We start from the raw sequence: 19,677 nt of genomic DNA on the forward strand, positions 1-19,677 counted from the left end.
ACATGGAGGGAGACACAAAGGGGCCTAGTAGGATTAGTGTCATGTAACACCCCTTCTGGTCACTGAACTAAGTTTAATATGAGTTAATATTCTTCAAAGTCAGTCAAGTGTGCAATTAAAGACACCTTAATAATTATGGTTTTCAATATCGTATATATTAAGATTGGTCATTTAATAATAACACTAAGAAGACTCTACGATATAGATTTAGGTTTTTTCTTCACAAAGTCCTGTTCATTTGGCAAAAAGATACTAACCCCAAGGATAGACATTTTTCCTTAAAGCAGGATTCTCCTAACCAAATCATACAATCAAAAGTCTGGCAGGTACCATGAGACTTTATTAAAAACACTCTTCTGCTTTCAGGCATGGCTGCAATTAGACCACCCTAGACACAAAAGAATCTCTCTTATTTTTTAAAGAACTCCACAATCATCCATTCCAATGTTAAATGAACTTCACCGGCAGGAAATTCTTTCCTTGGAGGCAACCTAAACTCCCTATGCTGTAACTGAATCTCATTCTGTCTTGCACAATCCTAAGTGGGAATGGAGAACAGCTGGTGTCCACCTGATATGGAAGTGACCTTTCTATACTTACATTATTCTTCTTTGGAGAAATAATGCTGGTTTCTTTAACTATTCTTCATAGGTTTTGTTTCCTAATCCTTTTATTTTTGGGGGGGGGTGAGGGGAGCTTCTCTCTGAACAATTGCCTTTAATTTTATTAGATTAGGCAGTCAAAATGAGGTCTGATATGAGTTGAAGTAACACTTTATGATGTTTTTGAAATACTACTGAAAAATCTGTGGACAGAGTACTGCTCTTCATCCACAGCTGCCCTGGATATGTCTTTATGAATTTATTCCTTCCAAGAGTGATACAAAGTGAAGTGGTCGAGGCAATTATATGGAAAAGTTATGCTTTTCAACCTTTTTTTTGTCAAAAAGTTTAGGAATTTTAATAGAAAGTAGCTCCATGGCCTAACTGTCAGGACAATTCTATTAATTTTTGGATTTTCTTTGCACATGTAGACATCAGATACATAGAAAATACTGGTCACTACTAATACTCAAAAGGCTGAAAAGTTTATCAAAACTTCTTAATATTCTGACAGCTGCAGAGTGGATCTCTTTTCACATCTGGACAACTGTAAACTAATTTAATTTTGCTAATACCATCAAATGATCTTTCAGTACCCGATTTGCATTCCAGGCTCCTCACAGTGCTATGCAGTTGAGGGTTAAAAATAACTTCTGAGAAAGGCTAGCAGAGCAAATCTGTCCAAAAGTTATCTCTACTACTTGATCAATTGCCCGAAATAGAATTTCAGGCCTCATTTAATCCCCTTATATGCAGAATACAAGATGGCATGGAAAGAATTAGGAAATCACTAAACCCAGTATGCATTAGAGAACAAATTATTAGTACTTTTTGTCATTTTGTTTTTTGTTCAAAGAGCCAAGCAAATTATAACTTGTGAAATTTTGAATTCCCTCCATACCAAAAAACATTGCCATAAATATTTTAATGCAAATGTATATTGTAATAAAAAAGTAACCAGGTCTGCTAGGTGGCACAAAGAGTAAAGTGCCAGCCCCGGAGTCAGGAGGACCCGAGTTTGGTTCTGGCCTCAGACACTTAACACCCACACAAAAAAAACTAGCTGTGTAACCTTGGGCAAGTTACTTAACCCCAATTGCCCTCCAAAAAGACAAAAAAAAGTAACCAAGTAACCATTAACAAACTGGACTCTCTATTGTACAATTCTGGCAGTTGTAAGGTATAAGCAATACATTAATAAAAGATATAAAAGAGACCATAAAGAGGGAAAGAGGGGACAATTAACTCAAGAGTAGCAGACTATTGGAAAAGAAAGACAGAAAAGAGAAGCCGACTGTTGGAAAGCAAAGAAGGAAAAGGAGACAACAGAAAGAATTTTTACCTTATCACTAGGCTCTAGCTTCTTTCCCTGTAGGTACCACTCCACTGGGATATCCTCATAAGACAGTTCACAATCAAAAGTTGCTGTTTCACCTGCAGTCACTGTTACATCCTTTAGAGGTCTCAGAAGTCCAATCACACGGGCTTTGGAAGAAAATATTAATGTTTTTGAATGACTCATTTTAGTTTTTCCACAAGGAAAAAAACTAGTGACCATCCCTTAGTTCTTAATATACATGGTCCCTTTCTGCAATAGAGAAAAAGCCATAACGCTGCAGCTATTTACACTCTTAAGTGAACATGGGGCCCATGAGCTCAGTGGAGGGGAGGTTGGTCACTGGAGAGCCTCTATTTGTAGGGGCCTTTTCTTTATGATGAACAAAGTCAGCAAGAAATCTGCAACACATCTGTCTCTCTGCCAAGCTCTGCGTTCCTCTTTCTACATAAGGTATGTGACTTCCAAAATAACTACGAATGGGATTGGGAGAGGACAAGTGGCCCCCAACCATGTGGTCTGTCCTTGTCCATCAGACTCTTAGCACCTTCCAAAGATGTCAGCTTAATCTACCCTCCAATCCTGGTCTGAAATGCCAACAAAGCAAAAAAGTTTCTTTGTAATGGTTCAATTTCAACTTATCATGTAAAATATAAAGAGATTTAGGAATGTTGGTTGGGATTGTCATCCTATGTTGACTTCTATGGTTCTGCATGAAAGAATTATGAAGGATGAGGATGTAGGCTAAGTCTGTCTTACTATATAGAGGAGATAGTTGAGAATTAGTTAATGTAAAAAAACCCTCTAGCAACAACAATAAGGGAATTTGAACTGGCCTCTTTTCAAAATGGTAAATACATGAGTAGAATAGAACAAGTGCATTTATTGATGATTTCCTTTAATTCCTTCTGCTAAAATTCATGATTCAACTAATTTTACATTTTCTACCACAGCTCTTATTTCTCTGAAGAAGCTTAATATGTGGGGCTTACTTTGGCATCATATTTACTGAGATTAATATGGGCCACTTACGTTTAACTCGAAGATGTGCACTAGATTTGACATTGGCAGCTTGGAAGTCTACCCCACCAGTCTGATCCAGGCGGCAATTATGAAGAATGAGGAAGTGCATTTTGCCTTCTTCCTTAATTTCACAATCCTACAAGAAAGGAAACAAATTCAAATTTGTTTGTCATTAGGTCACTCTGGAATTTTCTCAAGGCTTATATCTATAAATACTACCAATAAATAGTAAAGTGAATTGAAATTATTCTTCATATTGAGAGTCTTGCAATTATATGAGCCTTATATAATAACAAAATCATTGGCAAATGATTTACTATATTATATAATATTATCACCATCACATATATAATGTTGGTTTAAAAATTAGGTGTGGAATTATTTTCTTTAAGGGAGAACCATGGAATGTCAAAGTTGTGCTACTCGACCAATGCTTAGCAATGAAGTGCTTAGGGCACTGGGCCTGGAATCAGGCAGACCTAAGTTCAAATACAGCCTCAGAGAGCTTGCTAGCTGTGAGACATTGAACAAGTTCCTTAACCTTTGTTTGTCTCAGTTTCCTCAACTGTAAAATGGGAATAATAATTACAATGACTTTCCTAGGTTGTTTGTTGAGGATCAAATGAGATAGTACTTGTGAAATATTTACCACAGTGCCCGGTACATAGTAGGTGCTAAATAAATTCTACCTATCATCATCATCATCAATGGAAGCCAGTGTTGCCCTCTTGCATATAACAGCAATACAGATTAGGGTTATGAAGGTTATTCTTCACCATCTTTTCCACTTAACATTATTTCAAGAAGCGTCATTTAGATTAGGATTGCTAAATTATGAAATAATTTTATAGAAAATATAGTTATTTTCAATAAGATTTCACATGTGTTAAATGTACTTCCCACTAATTGTAGAAAATGTTACATTTTACAGATGAAAAAATAAGCTAGAATAAGGAGAAAAAAATATCCCCAACTTGACATGGCTAAGTGTACCAATCCGTTGCTCATAAACCCAGGTCAATTCCGAAGAAAATTTACTATAATTTTCTCTTCGGTTAAGACTTAGTGAAGAAACCGATCTCCTGTCATCCTAAAATCCCTGCCCTGTAACTTTTCTCAAGGCCCCTCCTCACTTCACACATCTCTTCAGGATGGTGTTGACAAAATATCCTTACAGGTGTCTGAAGTAGTGGTTCTCCTTTCAGTTTCCAGTTGGCATGGATATCCTCCTCTGAGATTTCAGTTTCAAAGCGAGCAGTCTCTGTTTCTATCACCTCCACACTGTACAGAGGGCGGACCAACTTAATTTCCCGATCTAGAAAAGTTAAGGGTCAACAGATGCCATTAGCTGTTAGCAGTAAGAAACACAGAAAACGTGAGAGAAATTCAATGAACATAATTTTACCTTCAATGTCCAGTTTGGCAGAGGTCTTATCTGTCCCACAGTCACAGGTGTATTGCCCAATATCTGATTTCAGGGCTTTCTTTAATATTAACATTCTCTTCCTGCCATCTGCCTTGATGGCAACATTTTTAGATGGAGTTATTTCCTTCCCATCCTTAAACCATTTCACTGGCGCATCTGCCTTGCTAATTTCACACTGGAGAACTACTTCATCTTTCTCTACTCCAGTATAATCTTGAAGTTTTCCCGTAAAATAGGGATCTCCCTCTGCAAATAAGGCATAAGAGAAACATTTTACTATTAATCATTTAGAGAAATAAGAATCCTTTTGAAAATCTCAAATGAAGTTCATGAAAGGAAGGTTTTTTTTAAATTAAAGAAATAGTAAACTATCCAATCTCTGTTAAATGTTTACAAATAAAGGATGATTTTATAATTTAGAGAAGGAAATCAATGAAGAGAATGAATAGAGACAGAACATTTATTTATTAATAGATTTATACTAATGTCTATTTGGAAAAGTAATGCCAGATATCTTTTTGCTTCCAACTTCTAAGTTGACCTGTTACAGATACTTAGAGTTGGAAGGCATCTTAGAAACTCATCTAACACCTAAGCACTAAGCCTCTAACTTTCCCCACAAATGGTCATCCTCTTACTTGTACCTCCATTTGACCTCCAGTAAGGGCAAGCCCACTGCTCCCTCCCATCTTCCCATTCCACTTCTGCACAGTGTTATCTTTTAAAGAATTTTTCCTTACATCGAACTAAAATACGCCTCTCTAAAAATCCCACTTAGTCCTTAGTTCTGCCCTCTTCAGCCAAGTAGAACAAACATAATTCTTTCTCCACATGGTAGTCCTTCAAACACTTAAAGACAGCAACCATATTTCCCCTAAATTTTCCTTTATTCAGACTTGACAGGGAAGAAAAGGAATGAGTACATATATAACTATGTGCCTGACACCGTATTACATGCTTTACAAATATTATCTAATCCTCATAAAAACTCTGCAAAGTAGGTATTGTTATTACCCCCATTTTTCAGTTCAAGAAGCTTGGGGAAACAGAGCTTGTGTGACTTACCCAGAGTTATAAAGCTAGTGTCTGAGGCTGGATTTGAACTCAGGTCTTCCTGACTCCAGTCCTATCACTCTATTCACTATGCCATGTAACTACCATTGAGGCACAGTACCTTCAAATGATCCTCATCATATGGTTTCAGAGTCTCATGATAGTTTCAATAGCTATTCAGGTAACTCTTAAGCATGTTAAATAGACTTACATTATACCAAGAATCTAGTTTTTAAGGCTCACATTGGTATTTTAGTCCACCTCTATTCTCTAGCACTTGCTTTGCAATCACTGATTGGTATTACATTTAGAGGTGGGATAAGGAAAAATAATAAATTGTGAGATTTATTAACATAGTTCCTCCTACAAGCTAAAAATAATTCTCTGAAAACACTTTGGTTGATATGGAGTATTTTAATCCCTCATTAAAATCATCAGGTTCTGATTTCAAGTGGACATTTTGCTGATTTGGGCAAAATGCTTCATTATGAAGTACCTTTATTTTTGTAGATGAAAAATATCTTGTAAAAAAAAAGCCCAATCCTTTCCCCTCCCAAATTGATAATTTAAGAAATGCAACAAAAATGGACTTATACCAGCCACTTACCGAGCACAGTAAGTTTAGCTTCAGAAGCTATCCCCATAGCTTCCACCTTGATTTGGGATGTATCATCAATAGTGAGGTCTTTGAATGTGATGGAATGAATCTTGCCCTCACTATGCATTGAAACCAACTTGCTGGTATGCAGCCGTTGGTCATTTTTGAACCAGCGAACTGGGATGTTGTCATGGGACAGTTCTACTGTAAACACAGCACTTTCCCGTTCTTTGGCTGTCACATCCTTGAGTGGAGTGAGGAATTTGAGACGAATTCCTAAATTGGGAGAAAAAAACAACAACCTCTCATTCATTCTAAAATTTATAGAGAAATATCTTATTTTCTATAATATCTTATTATAGCAAAAACACTTTATAGGGAAATAAAAGCCAAGAAGAAAGCATCAAAAGTTCCATATAAGACAAACCTTCAATGATCAGTTTGCCACTTGTCTGCTTGTCTTCAGCCTCAAACATGTATTTTCCCTCATCTTCAAAAGCAGCTGATTTAATCACCATTGAGTGCCTGGTTCCATCTTTTATAAGTTCTACTTTGTCATCACTTGTGATTTCCTGGGTGCCTTTCAACCAACGGAATGTTTTGGGCTCCCTGGATACTTCACATTCAAATTTGGCTTCATCTTTCTCAAAGACTTTGACATCGCTGAGTGGTGTAATGAAGATGAGTGGGAGTTCTGCAATAAAAATCCAGATGAGATGGGGTCATCAAATATGCCTCCAACCAAAGGCCCCATTCTATCAATGGGTTTACTAGGGAAATTTTGCAAAGAAAACAGAAAGTATCAATGGTAGGTAAATCATACCTTTGACTTTAAGATTAGCTGCAGATTTAGCATTGGCAGCCTGGAAGGAAACCTCCCCAGTCATATCCAATTGGCAGTTATAAAGGACCAGGACATGCTTCTTTCCATCTTCAATGATTTCACAGTTCTATTAGGGGTAGAGATTTGGAGAGGAAAGGGAAAAATTCAATTTTCATAGTTATTGCTCGAGCATAGCAAGAGAAATTTCATTTGAGTGTATCTTTTATTTTCTAAACAACCTGGCAAATCCTCCCTCCCCTCAAAGTAATCTGTGCTTACTGGAGAAGCAGTCAGAGGTTCTCCTTTTAATTTCCACTGGCCATGAACATCGGGTTCAGAAAGCTCAATTTCAAAGCGTGCTGTTTCTCCAACAAACACTTCCACTCCATATAGAGGCTTTTCCACTTTTATTAATCGAGCTGAAATGATAAAAATACACATAGTTTCATTAACCTGAACAAATCAGTTAAGAGGTTCAGGTCATGCCAGATTTAGATTTCTCTGTAACTCACCCTCAACACTGACATTGGCTTTGGTTTTGTCTGTTCCGCAATCACAAGAATATTCTCCCTTATCTTTAAGCTCTGCCTTCTTGATTTTTAATATGCGGCGCAGGCCATCTGTCTTGATGGAGTATTTGGCTGAAGGAGTAATTTCTTCTCCATCCTTGAACCATTTTACAGGCACATCTTTGCTAACTTCACATTTGAGGACAATATCATCTTTCTCAGTTCCGGTGTAATCATGTAACTTCACAGTAAAGTATGGATCAGCCTCTGTGAAAGACATATTCAGAATGAAACAGGCAATATTCATCAAGAGGATGAGAATCTGTCCCCAGATTTCTTAAATATTCAATATTTTCACCAGTGCAAATCTTTAGTCATAGGATAGTTAAGATCAGTTCACATTACCTAAGACCTTTAGATGGGCAGTGGAATTGAGGTTCTTGACTTGAGCCTTTATCTGGGATATGTCATCAAGCGTCACTTCTCTCATTTCCAACTTGTGGGTCTTGCCCTCAGAAGAGATGAGCACTGTTCTGGTTGTGTGGAGTTTGACGTCATTTTTAAACCAGGTTACATGCATCTTTTCATGAGAGAGTTCACAAACAAAAGTAGCTGTTTCTCCTTCTTTCACAGTTTGGTCTTCCAGAGGTGACATGAATTTCAACCTTATACCTAAAATGTAAACATGAATGGTAAGTGACTACATACCTCAAAAATTCAATCCTTTACCCATGGTGCAGAGGTATCAATGGAAGGCAAGAATAAAAGAATGAAAGATTGCCTAGTGCCTAGCAGAATGCCTTACACATAACATGTGTTCAACAAATACTGTTGAATGAATAAATTTTTTCTTTTTGGGGGCATTTTATTTTACTACTCATATGTAATCTCTATGGGGAGGAAAACTTACGAAAATATGTATAATCTGATAATTATGTATAACATGACTGGATAATTTTAATCTGTGTGACACAGATCTCATGATGCTCAAACCTCAAAAAGATTTATTCATATTTTGTTAACTTCATATATGAGGAGCAGCTCACCTTCCACAAATAACCTAGCAGAGGTCTTTTTGCCATCAACTTCAGCTGTGTAGACTCCTTCATCATCAAACTGAGAATCATTGATGACAAGGATATGCTTCTTTCCATCTGCAATGATATCAAATTTGTCGCTGGCTTTGATAATATCAGGTCCTTTAGACCATATAACATTTGCCTCTCTTGTGAGGACACATTCAAATCGAGCCTGCCGCCTTTCTGGAACAGTGACATCCTTCAGGGGCACAGCAAAGTCAAGTTCAATTTCTGAAAGACAAACAGCAAAAAAACATGTAAAGAATTAGTTTTTTAGGAATACAAAGGAAAGTAGAATGAAGTTGATCTCACGCCATCAATAAAGGCTAAACATTTTATACCTTTCACGGTCAAAATGGCAGCGGTAAATGCATTGAATGCCTGATAGGAGACTTCCCCGGCTTGGTCCAATTTGACTTTGTGTAAAGTTAGGAAACGTTTCCCTCCATCTGTCTTGATTTCACAAGTCTGGAAAAATGGCAGTTTTGTTAGATTTTAGGTAAACAGAAGGACATTGCTAGATAAATGCATCAAATGAAAATTACACAGCTATTTTTTTCAAAGGACCAATAGAAAACCAAATTAACATCACTTCTCAATAAGTGTTCACACCTAATAAGTCCTACATCAAATGGTTACTTCTCTTCGAAATTTTAGAGGTCCAACAAAGTTGAATTATTAATGTTTCCAGAGAATCTTTAAGTTGATGCAAAAGCAATAACATAATTTAAAATCTTATTATGCAAAATGTATACTGTGTAGTCATTTAAACAATAGAAGGAAAGAATCTCTGAGTTGGAAGGAACCTTAGAGGATGAGTCCAACCTGTATATGAAAAGTTTAAACCATTCCCTTTGCAACATCCCCAACAAGCCAATAAAAGAGAGGGCCTGAATGTGGGGGGAGGGTTACTGTGTGAGTGGAGAGATGGGTGCATATGTGAGAGATGCTGTGGGAATAAAAATGACAAAAGTTGGCAGCTGATTGGGAATATGGAATGAGCATGAGAAGTCAAGGATGATACAGAAGGAGGCTGGTGCCCTTGGCAATCATAGCAGACTTCAGAGGAGGGGTCGGTCTAAAGGGAAAGAGAATAGTTCTGTTCTGGACTCGTGTTTAAAGTGTCTGTGTGCTACTCAGTCTGAAATCCAGGCAGCTGAGGTTGCAAGACAGGAGCTGAACAGAGGCAAGTGCTAGGATGATTTAGGCTGTAGGAACTGATGAGATCACCAAGAGAAAAGAGAAGGTGGTCCAGGACAGAGTCTTTGGGTAAACCCACAGTCAATAGGCATGATCCACCAAAGGAGAATGAGCAGTCAGACAGGGCAGACAGACAGAACTAGGAGAGGGCAGGGTCAAGAATTTTCATGTCCTTCATCCTATTTGCTCCTTGAAACAAGGCTAGACATGGCAGGTGTTACCATATCCATATTTTAAAAACTTGGAAGCTGAAGCTCAGAGGTTAAACTACTTGCCAAAGGTGACCACCTTCCTTCCGGTCACCTAGCTGGGCAGCTGGTGGGTGGAAGGGTCAGAGAGCAGACCCAGGTTTTCTGGCTCTAAGACCACGTAACGCTCTTTTCATTCCATTATACTGCTCTATCCTGCTCTAAATGATACACACTTTTAATTGTGAGATTACTTACTGGGGATGGTCTCAGAACTTCTCCTTTCAGCTTCCATTCTCCAGGAACGTCTTCCTCAGAAATTTCTGCATCGAAGCTTGCGCTTTCTTTCTCATAAACTGTCACGTCCTCTATTGGTTTTAGGAGTTCAACCTCACGATCTGGAATGAGTAGGGGTGAAACCCATAATATTTTAGATGGAAACATTCTGCATTTTATTGTATTTAATATTGATTTATTATGGAATTTAATATTATTCATTGTTAATTATATGACACAGTATGTTTGTATTAATATCAACATTGGCATTAATAATATAGAATTTAATATCAGCAATGGTATTTATAATATAACATAAAAGAATTAACATAGAAAAGAACATTATAATACAGAAAGGAATATTTTATAGAAAAAAATATTCATACCTCCAAGTGTCAGCTTGGCAGGGTATCTTTTGCCTTCAACTTCCACTGCGTATTCATCGATATCTTCTGGCATGGCATTCTTGATTTTGAGGTAAAGATGGTTTCCATCTTTCAGAATCTCAGTCTTATCAGTTGGTTCCATAGGAATTTCATCATATCCTTTGAACCACTTAACATTGGGTGTATCTTTAGCAATGTGACAGGTGAAAATAGCTGTACCCTTGGGTTTCACATGTTGGTCTCGTATAGGTTTTACCAACCATTCCCTTATGACTTCTGCATTAGAAAGGAGTTGGACAAAAATTAGGATGGAAACAACCAACACAAGTAGCCTCACTGGTAATCCCTTTAAAATAAGCTGACTGTGTGCTCATTTAATATCATGATTGACTAGTTTAGACTGATCTTACACAGTAGGAAACAAATGCAGACACCAGAAAAGCTGATATATAGTTTAGGATTGTTGTGCAAACAAATAAAAAATCCTTGTGAGGCAAAAAACTTCAGCACCTTCTAGATTTGAATATTGCACAAGACTATCATGATGTTGGTAGGGGTAGGGATACCTGTATTAGTGGGAAGGAATGCATTGCTATGTCTAGGTAAGAGAGAAGGAAGGAGAATAAGCATTTACACAATACCTACTATGTGCCAAGTACTGCGCTAAACACTTTTATTTTGTTTTTTGCTTTTCTTTTTGGAGGGGGGAGAGCAGGGCAGTTGGGGTTAAGTGACTTGCCCAAGGTCACATGGCTAGTAAGTATTAAATGTCTGAGGCCGGATTTGAACTCAGGTTCTCCTGACTCCAGGGCTGGTGTGCCACCTAGCCATTCCATGCTAAACTCTTTTATAAATGTCATCTTATTTGATCCTCACAATTCTAGGAGATAGGTACTATTCTTGTCCCATTTTACAGTATAGGAACTTTAGGTGAACAGATGTTAAGTGACTTGCCCAGGGTCACACAGTTAGTAAATGTCTGAGGCTGGATTTGAACTCAGGTCTTCCTGACTCCAGGTCCAATGTTCTGTCCATTCACCAGCTGCCTCACTGGAGTGGAGAAGGCATAATTGGATATGTAATATAACTGAACCTGTGGCACAATTATGTGCTTTAAATAGAAAAAGAAGTTTTAATGCACTTTTAACTAATTTTAAGGGTATTTTAACTCAGTGTTGAAGACACCTTTATTAGGAGTAAAATTGTGAGTATGATCTTTAGGCTTAATTCCTGATCCCTTGGTTAAATTAAGAATAAATGAAAAATAATATCTCAGAGTGGTCATAATTAATATGCCATGAATGTGTGAGTCATGTTTTGTCATTTATCGTTCTCTAGACATGTTTGATTCTAAATTTCAATACTTTAAAAATTGCCTTTTTTCACTCTTCTTGTTTCAGTTATGTCTGACTCTTTGTGACCCCATTTGGGGTTTTCACCATTTTCTTCTACAGATCATTTTACAGATAAGGAAACTGAGACAAACAGGGTTAAGTGACTTGTCCAGGGGCACACAGCTACTAAGTGCCTGAGGCAAGATTTGAACTCAAGGAGTCTTCCTGACTCCAGACCCAGTGCTCTGTGCATTGTACCACCCAGCTGCGCCATTCTTTCACTCTTACTTCATCATAATCCATCAAAGAAAAAAACAAATTGTACTTGAGATCACTTACCTACTACTTTTACACAAGATGAACACTCAAGATTGTTGGCATTTTCCACAGTGACAGTGTATGTTCCAGCATCAAAATCATCGGCATCATTAATCGTGAGTGCACGAAGCAAACCAATGATGCCTGGCACAATTTTGCCAGGTTTCTCCACAACGATCTTTCCATCCTTCCGCCAGACCACATCTCGCTCTTTGTTTAATTCACAGCTCAAGTATAATGGCTGCCCTTTAACCACGGTCACCTCTTCTTCTAGTGTTTTTACAAAACGGACAGGCAGTTCTGCAGAAGAAAATTTAAATGTTATCCTCTATTAAGTTTTCCGAGATCAAAAGTATTATCTCTCTCTGTAGTCAATTAGTTAACTAGCATTTATTAAGCTTCTGTTTTGTGTCAGTGCTGAGAATACAAAGAAAAGAAAAAAGTAATTCTTGCTATAATTCTAGCACCAGTAAACTGCCACTACTACTACTACTACTACTACTACGGCTACTACTACGACTACTACGACTACTACTACTACCACTACCACCACCATCACTACTATTACTACTACCATTACTATTGCTATTACCATTACTACTACTATTAACACTACTATTATTACTACTACTATCACCAGTATTTAATACTACTACTATTACTACTTACTACTACTGCCACTACTTAATACTACTATTATCACTACTTAATACTATTACTATTACTACTATTACTTATCACTGCCTCTACTTGATAATACTGCTACTATTACTGCTCCTAATATTACTACTACTGCTGCTGCTACTACTACCACAATTATTACCATCACTACTACTATTACTGCTACTACTATCATGTATATAGTACCTACTATGTGTCAGACACTATGCTAAGTATTTTCTCACTTCATCTTCACAATAACCCTGGGAGGTAGGTATTATTAGTATTCCCATTTTATAGATGAGGACACTGAGAGACACAAGTGACTTGTTCAAAGCCACACAGCTAGTAAGTGTCTAAAGACAGATTTGAACTCAGGTTTTCTAGATTACAAAGCCCAGCACTCTAGGGGGCTAGCTACTCTCAAGGAATTCACAGTCTAATGAGGGATACAAACAATTATGTAGAAACAAGATATATAGAGTTGGTAAATTAAGGGTAATCTAAGAGGGAAGGTACTATAAAAAACAACTGGGAAAAGCTTGTTGCCTTATTATAGTTTTGTATTTGTGTGTGTGTGTGTGTGTAGACACACTATATACATATACACACATTATACATTTAATTATATGCATAATATAATTCACATAAAATGTGAACTCCTTGGAAAATAGTAATCATGTTGTTTATAACTATACCTTAAGTTGTCACAGAACTCTCAGGAAAAGCTGAATTTAAAGAATGTTAGAAATGCTTATAATTACCTTCAACAACCAGTTTTGCTGTGGAGGTCTTTTCTTTATTTCCCAGACGCAAAACGCAAGTGTATTCGCCAGCGTCTGAAAGTTGGACATCAATGATATGCAGCTTTCTGTCTTTACCATCTGCGATGAACCTGTGCTTGGGGCTTTCACGAATATTGTTTCCATCTTTCATCCAGGTCGTGATGGCAGTGGAGGGGGATACGAGACATTCAAAGATGGCGGAAGAACCAACAGACTCTGCTTCTGTCAGGACAATGTCTTTGATTTCTTTCACAAACTTCAAGGGCACAGCCTTGAGCTGGTAGGTGAAAGGGGCCTCATCAGGAGGCTTTTCGCCTCCACTTCCTGGTCTTAGCTTTTTCTTTTCCATCTCTATTGGAGAAGGTGTCTTTTTGGCTACACCTGATGGAGAGAAATACAAAGAAAATAACTTTAATTTGGAGATTTGAATGAGTATCAAAGCTGGGGTGGTTAAGTGATATATAACCAGGGTAGGGGATCAGACACCCAAGCTGCTAGCTTGAGAAAAATGGTGATAAAGCAGTTGAAAAGATGAGAAAATAAAATTCAGAGTTAGCTAACTGAAAATTCACCTTTAATTTATATTGCTTACCTTCAAGTTGGAAGGATCATTTGACATTAAAAGAAGAAACAAAGGCTAATACAAATGTCCAAATATTTTATCTGTTAAATGTAAATACCATGAATAAAAATGTACATAAGTTGCTTTTATATATTTATTACATTGAATATTTACAAGACTGTGTCTAATGTTGGTTTTCTTAGTACTTTCACCTTGTCCAAGAGATATTTTTCATCTTGTGTATTATACACAATTTTATAATTTGATAGATTCAGATTCCTAAATGGTCTCAGCAGAATATGTTAGCAATGGTGAATATGAATTATTGACCCTTGTCTTTGTGTATGAAGTTTGGGAATTTTTATCACAGTGAATTAGAAAATACAAACAAGAGTTTTGGGTTTTTAGTTTGTTTGGTTTCTTTTACCTTTGATAGGCCCTTTAGGTTTGGCGGCTTCCTCTTTAGGTGCTTTGGCTTCTGAAGTAAAAAATTAAAAAAAAAACAGAGTTAGAAAAATCTTAAATTTCTTTTAAAAACTGGTAAAAAAAATGACAAGCAGCATGTTCTTCACAATATATATTTACACAAAAAAGAACCTATCCAAATATTTATACAACTTATGGGTAGAATATTTGTGATGCTGTCAAAAAGTATATTCTAAGATCAAAGTCTGGTCAAAATAACAATATTTTCAGATTAATTAGAAGAAAAAATTTTTAACCTTGAATAAGAAAAATTTTACTCAGTATATTTTTCTCCCTACTCCTTTAGGATATATGAGAGACAGTGTGGTGTAGTGGATAAAGAACTGGCCTCAGAGCTAGGAAGCCCTGGGCTCAGGTCCTGCCTCTGACATATATTAGCTGTGTGACTCTGGGCAAATCACTTAACATCTCAGTTTTGTATAAGGTGCAAGGAGATGTTGACTTGCACTGGTAAAGAAAGTAACTCATTAAGTGTACTTTACATCAGTGAACTCATAGTTCTCTTACTCTTCTGAAGTTTTATCTTTGCCTTAGGTGGGAAAAGTTGTATTGTGATCTGTTGAATTGGCTATAAGAAAAAAAATGTTCCTAGGAAATGCAGGTGATGTCTCAGGGCAAAACTGTGCCTTAAAATGATTCAATGGAAAGAACACTGTATTTGAAGTCAATAGTTGTGGGGTTCGAGCTCTGGCTTTGCTACCTCTTGCCAGGTGACCCTGGACAAGTCTACACCAAGCTTTCCCCATTTATAAAAATGAGAGGATTGGACTAGATGATCTCAAAGGTCTCTTTCAGCTCTAAATACCATGAGCTACAGAATCATCTTTGAATAAATCACAAATGTCTTTTTGAGCAAAAATTAGAGATTGTAATGAGAAAATTAAAGGTTCCCATTTTGAGGAGGGAAATTGTTCTGAATGTTATCTCACGAGTATCTTCATACTTATGAAGACCTAGTTATACAGTTATTTCACAAATAGTTTGATTTACTTGAGAAAAGAGTTAAATTGTTGGAAATTTCTAAGAAGTCTGGGTAAGAAGGTAGACAGAAATTGCCTAAAATAGATGATTTCCCTCCTCCTCCCCTAGTGGCAGACCCTTAGAACAGCAAGTACACGAGTCATTCTATGCTGTCTAATAACAAGAACCCTTTCTCTTTTCTGTATTTCTGAAATCAAAAGCATATCCGATGCTACAAAAACCAATCTTTTTAATATTTATATTCTTAGAGCAATGGTAATATGATGGAAAATCATGAAACATCATTTGGTAAGAACCAAAATTGACAAGCAACCCAAAAGATAACGGAAAGATATATAGTGGATATAAGTGGGTTATAGTGTATTAACCTCAATGACTTGCTCATGGGAAATGGCATAAAAGGCATTACAAAGGTTAGGTATAGCTGGAAAAGAAGGTTATATTGTCAAGTAATGAGAATGAGAGACAATAAAAGTAAGACACAGGGTCCTTGAAATATAAAATTATCCCTTCCATTAGACATTCTAGTCTAATTATCTTAGATCATCTAGTCCAATCCTCTGAGGAGTTTTTACTTATCCAAAAGGCAAGGATAAGAAAAACATAAGATGAAAATATCCATTAAAGGAGAGGACACACATATAAATGAGATCAAGGCTCTTATCAAGTACAAAGAGACCAAATTATTGAAGTAACTCTCCAAAAGATAATTCGTCTGTCTACTATACTTCTATACATCAGCATGAAGTAGAAATAACAATCATTCATTAGAAGTAAGCAACTACTCTCATAAAAACTGCTCTGATGTTCTAAATTTTAGAATAAAAAAAGTAAATCTGGAATTGGAATCAAACTTTCAGTTATAACTATGCTATTAATAGGCACAATAAAACTCATTTGAGAAAGGGACAATGGTAAATCTAGAAAGAAAAGATAGAAACTATCTTAGAATATGTTAAAATTACCATTTCAGTCAAGATTCAGTTTATTTTTAAAAAGGTGATTAGAAAGGGATTAAACTTCTAGTGTATTTTTAATTCCATTGATAATTATTAAAAAGTAGAGCTCACACAAATAATTCATATTTTTCTAGCTATTTTTAAAGTCTTAAAATCTTGTTAAAATCACATATTTTAAATGGAGAAAATCAAATAAGTTGTATAAATAAAATGCATGACAGTGAGGAAAGCAATAAAATGCTTTCACTGAGTTAGCAAAATTGCTATATTCCATTAATAACTGTTCCACTTTCTACTTTTCATGCTTCTGTCTATGGCTTTTTGTTGGACCATTCATCATGCATCTTCAGTGCAAATATATATGTTCAAGCTACGGGAAATGTGGGACATCAATTTCTCAAGCAATGAAACAGAAATGAATTGCAAGATGCCAGAGGATAAAACTTAACACAGAGCAAAATAAAATGCCAAACTTAACTAAAAGCGTAATGCCTGGCTGCTCTGATGGATCAAGGCTCAAGTGGACAAAAATAGGATAGAGAATATTTGAATGTGAATAAGACAATTTGACAGACAGATGGACACTGCTGAAAAACATGGACACAACTGACAAACGAACACAAATGGATCAAAGGATGATCCTCTCCAAAACCCAAGCATGTAGGATGATCTCTTTGCATGAGTTTGGGTTAACCTTTCTCACCTCGCCTTCCATCAGATTTTCCTTTGTGCAGTTCATAGTCTTCCCACTCCCAAATATTTTCTGAAAGATCATCAGAATCTTGAGAAAGTTCAGCCAGTTCCAAATCCCAGTTTATATTGTCTTCTTCCTCCTCTGATATATCATCTTCTGGATTAAAATCTTTTGTGAGATTAGGGTCCTTTTCAAAAACTGTAGGTTCTTCTACAATGAAAGGAGTCCATTTACTTTCAAACGTCTTCACTTGAAGAGTTTTACTTTCTTCCTTTTCACTTTCAGGCATTTCTTGAAATACCTGAATGTTTTTTTGTGCGTTCTGCCTGATAACCATGAACCAAGAAGGAGGAACTATCTTTGGAGATTTGGAGCTTATAACATTACTTACATCATCTGATTTTTTAACCTTTCCTATGAAAGGCTCATCATCTTGTTCATTCTTTGAAATTATACTTTGTTTTGACTCTGGTTTCCATTTATATTCTACTCTTATATCTGATTTTGCTGCTTCTGAACACCCTTCTATTTCTACTTCTACAGTCGCTATATTTTCACCTTCTTTCTTTACTTGTACTTCCATTACTGACTTGACTTCTATTTCCCCTCTATCTACTTCTCTTCTCTCTTCCTCTTCTTTTTCTTTGTGTTCAAATGCTTTTTTCTCTTGTAAACTGATTTCTGTTTCCTTAACCTCTGCCATAAGAGTCTGACTCTCTTTGAATAAGTCTCTAGCTTTGTCCAAACAGGATGTATGGACTTTACCTTCAACTACCTGGTCAATTTCCTTTATCTTTTTTGGATAACTAATTAAATCATCCCTATGAATGCTGTCATATTTCATCCGGACAGGAACATCCTTTGATTCTTCTAGAAAACCAGTGTCTTCTCTTCTTTTCTGAAGGATTTGAAGCGATTCTTCAGAAATTCCTTCTTTTTTTCCAAGTTTCTCAACTTCTCTCTTTTCCTGTGGCACAGCAGCTTTATAACTGAGGTCAGATTTCCATTTGGAGGTTGCACTGAGCTTTTCAGAAGAATCCAGTACTCGTTCACTTGGAAGGATCTCTTCTGTTTCTTTTAGTGGATGAGCAGTCTCCTTGGACAATTGTGTTTCTTTACCTTCCTTATAAATGCGTATTTTCATTTCCTCATTCCTTTCTTTTGAAGCTCTTCCATCCAATTCAATAGAAGCACATATGGATTTGTATTCTCCTTTTATTGTCCTCACTCTTCTTTTAGCCACATGTTCTAGGGCATTTAGCACTGTTAGTGTTATTTTTGAAGGAAGAGGAGGAGCTCTTTTCTGTTCACATTCTTTATGGACAGAAAGTAATTCTCCAGGAAAATCTTTTCCCTTCTCATCCTTTGATATCCTCTCAGGTGTTTCAAGTAACATGCTTTGTTCAGGTGTTTCTTCTGCTCTAACCCTTTCAGATGCTTTGGGTTTCACATTGTCCTTTATACACAGGTATGTCTCACCTGTAGGGGACAACTCTTTTATTCCAGGTATTTCAACTTTGGGCTCTTTGGTGGCTTGTATTATACCTTTCTGCTTTAAAATGGATGGTGCATCATGTTTTTCTGCACCTATAAAGGTGTCACATTTAAATTACAGAAGGTCAAAAGTAGAAAAAATATTCCATAAGCACAAGTATAAGGAACAAATATCTTAAGATAAAAATTTCAAATAGAAATCTGAAATGGAAAGAACATATAACACTTTTCCCCTTTAACATCACATTGGCCACAATCACAAGTACATTTAAGCCTGCTGGACTTTTCTAAGGATGTGGTGATAAACTCAGAAAATTTTTCTTTTCAGAAACCGGACCAAGCCCTTCTTGATTCTTAAAGTAATTATCACTTGTTGATAGACTAAGAGACCATATATGAATATGGGATTCTCAAATCTAAATTTTAGAGGCAGTATAGCATAGAGAGAAAAGAACAATCCTAAAACCTGTATGGGTTCTGCTCTGTGTCGTAGTATAAGCAAATTTCCTTTTGTGGCCTCAGTCAGACTATCTCTAAAATGAGAGGCTTGGAAGAGGTGATCTTTTGAGGACCTTTCTGCTCTAACATTTTATTACTTAAAGATTACCAGGCCATTTTGAATGTATATGTGGAAAAATCATTAATTGTATCATTATTATTAATTGTCTTATATCTAAGGTTTTGAAGACTGAACCTTCAGAGTTTTTCCTGAGCAGTGGGCCTTATAGGGTGAGACTGGGGAAGTACAAGATGCATTTGTGCCTGACCATACTGTTCTCTTTCAATAAGGAAGAGGAGGACTCCTTTCTCTGGCACCTTCACCAAGAGTGAACATGTTTATTACTCACTTGAAAAAACATACAGAGAAACCAACACAACACAGTAATGTACATACTAACCAAGAC

The 19,677-nt window shown here is 36.5% G+C and overlaps 1 protein-coding gene across 50 annotated transcripts in view; it reads right to left on the minus strand.

Annotated features, from left to right (window-relative positions):
- The window catches only part of TTN (titin), a 324,829-nt gene that overhangs the window by 107,327 nt on the left and 197,825 nt on the right, over positions 1-19,677 (minus strand). For all 50 annotated transcript variants that reach the window (XM_069068526.1, XM_069068527.1, XM_069068543.1 and 47 more), the window contains 17 exons: positions 14,586-14,636; positions 13,576-13,977; positions 12,173-12,451; positions 10,500-10,775; positions 10,096-10,235; positions 8,791-8,917; positions 8,417-8,680; positions 7,776-8,042; positions 7,374-7,637; positions 7,141-7,280; positions 6,862-6,988; positions 6,466-6,732; positions 6,048-6,314; positions 4,367-4,633; positions 4,137-4,276; positions 2,971-3,097; positions 1,945-2,087 (listed from right to left, as the gene is read on the minus strand). In XM_069068526.1, coding sequence (XP_068924627.1) covers positions 1,945-2,087; positions 2,971-3,097; positions 4,137-4,276; positions 4,367-4,633; positions 6,048-6,314; positions 6,466-6,732; positions 6,862-6,988; positions 7,141-7,280; positions 7,374-7,637; positions 7,776-8,042; positions 8,417-8,680; positions 8,791-8,917; positions 10,096-10,235; positions 10,500-10,775; positions 12,173-12,451; positions 13,576-13,977; positions 14,586-14,636 — 3,548 coding nt within the window. The remainder of the gene's footprint in view (positions 1-1,944; positions 2,088-2,970; positions 3,098-4,136; positions 4,277-4,366; positions 4,634-6,047; positions 6,315-6,465; positions 6,733-6,861; positions 6,989-7,140; positions 7,281-7,373; positions 7,638-7,775; positions 8,043-8,416; positions 8,681-8,790; positions 8,918-10,095; positions 10,236-10,499; positions 10,776-12,172; positions 12,452-13,575; positions 13,978-14,585; positions 14,637-19,677) is intronic.

This window comes from Petaurus breviceps, unplaced genomic scaffold (genome assembly GCF_028583685.1).
Source record: "Petaurus breviceps papuanus isolate PSGF00001 unplaced genomic scaffold, PetGlider_PUasm1.0 90763, whole genome shotgun sequence".
In the NCBI taxonomy this organism is placed as follows: domain Eukaryota; kingdom Metazoa; phylum Chordata; class Mammalia; order Diprotodontia; family Petauridae; genus Petaurus; species Petaurus breviceps.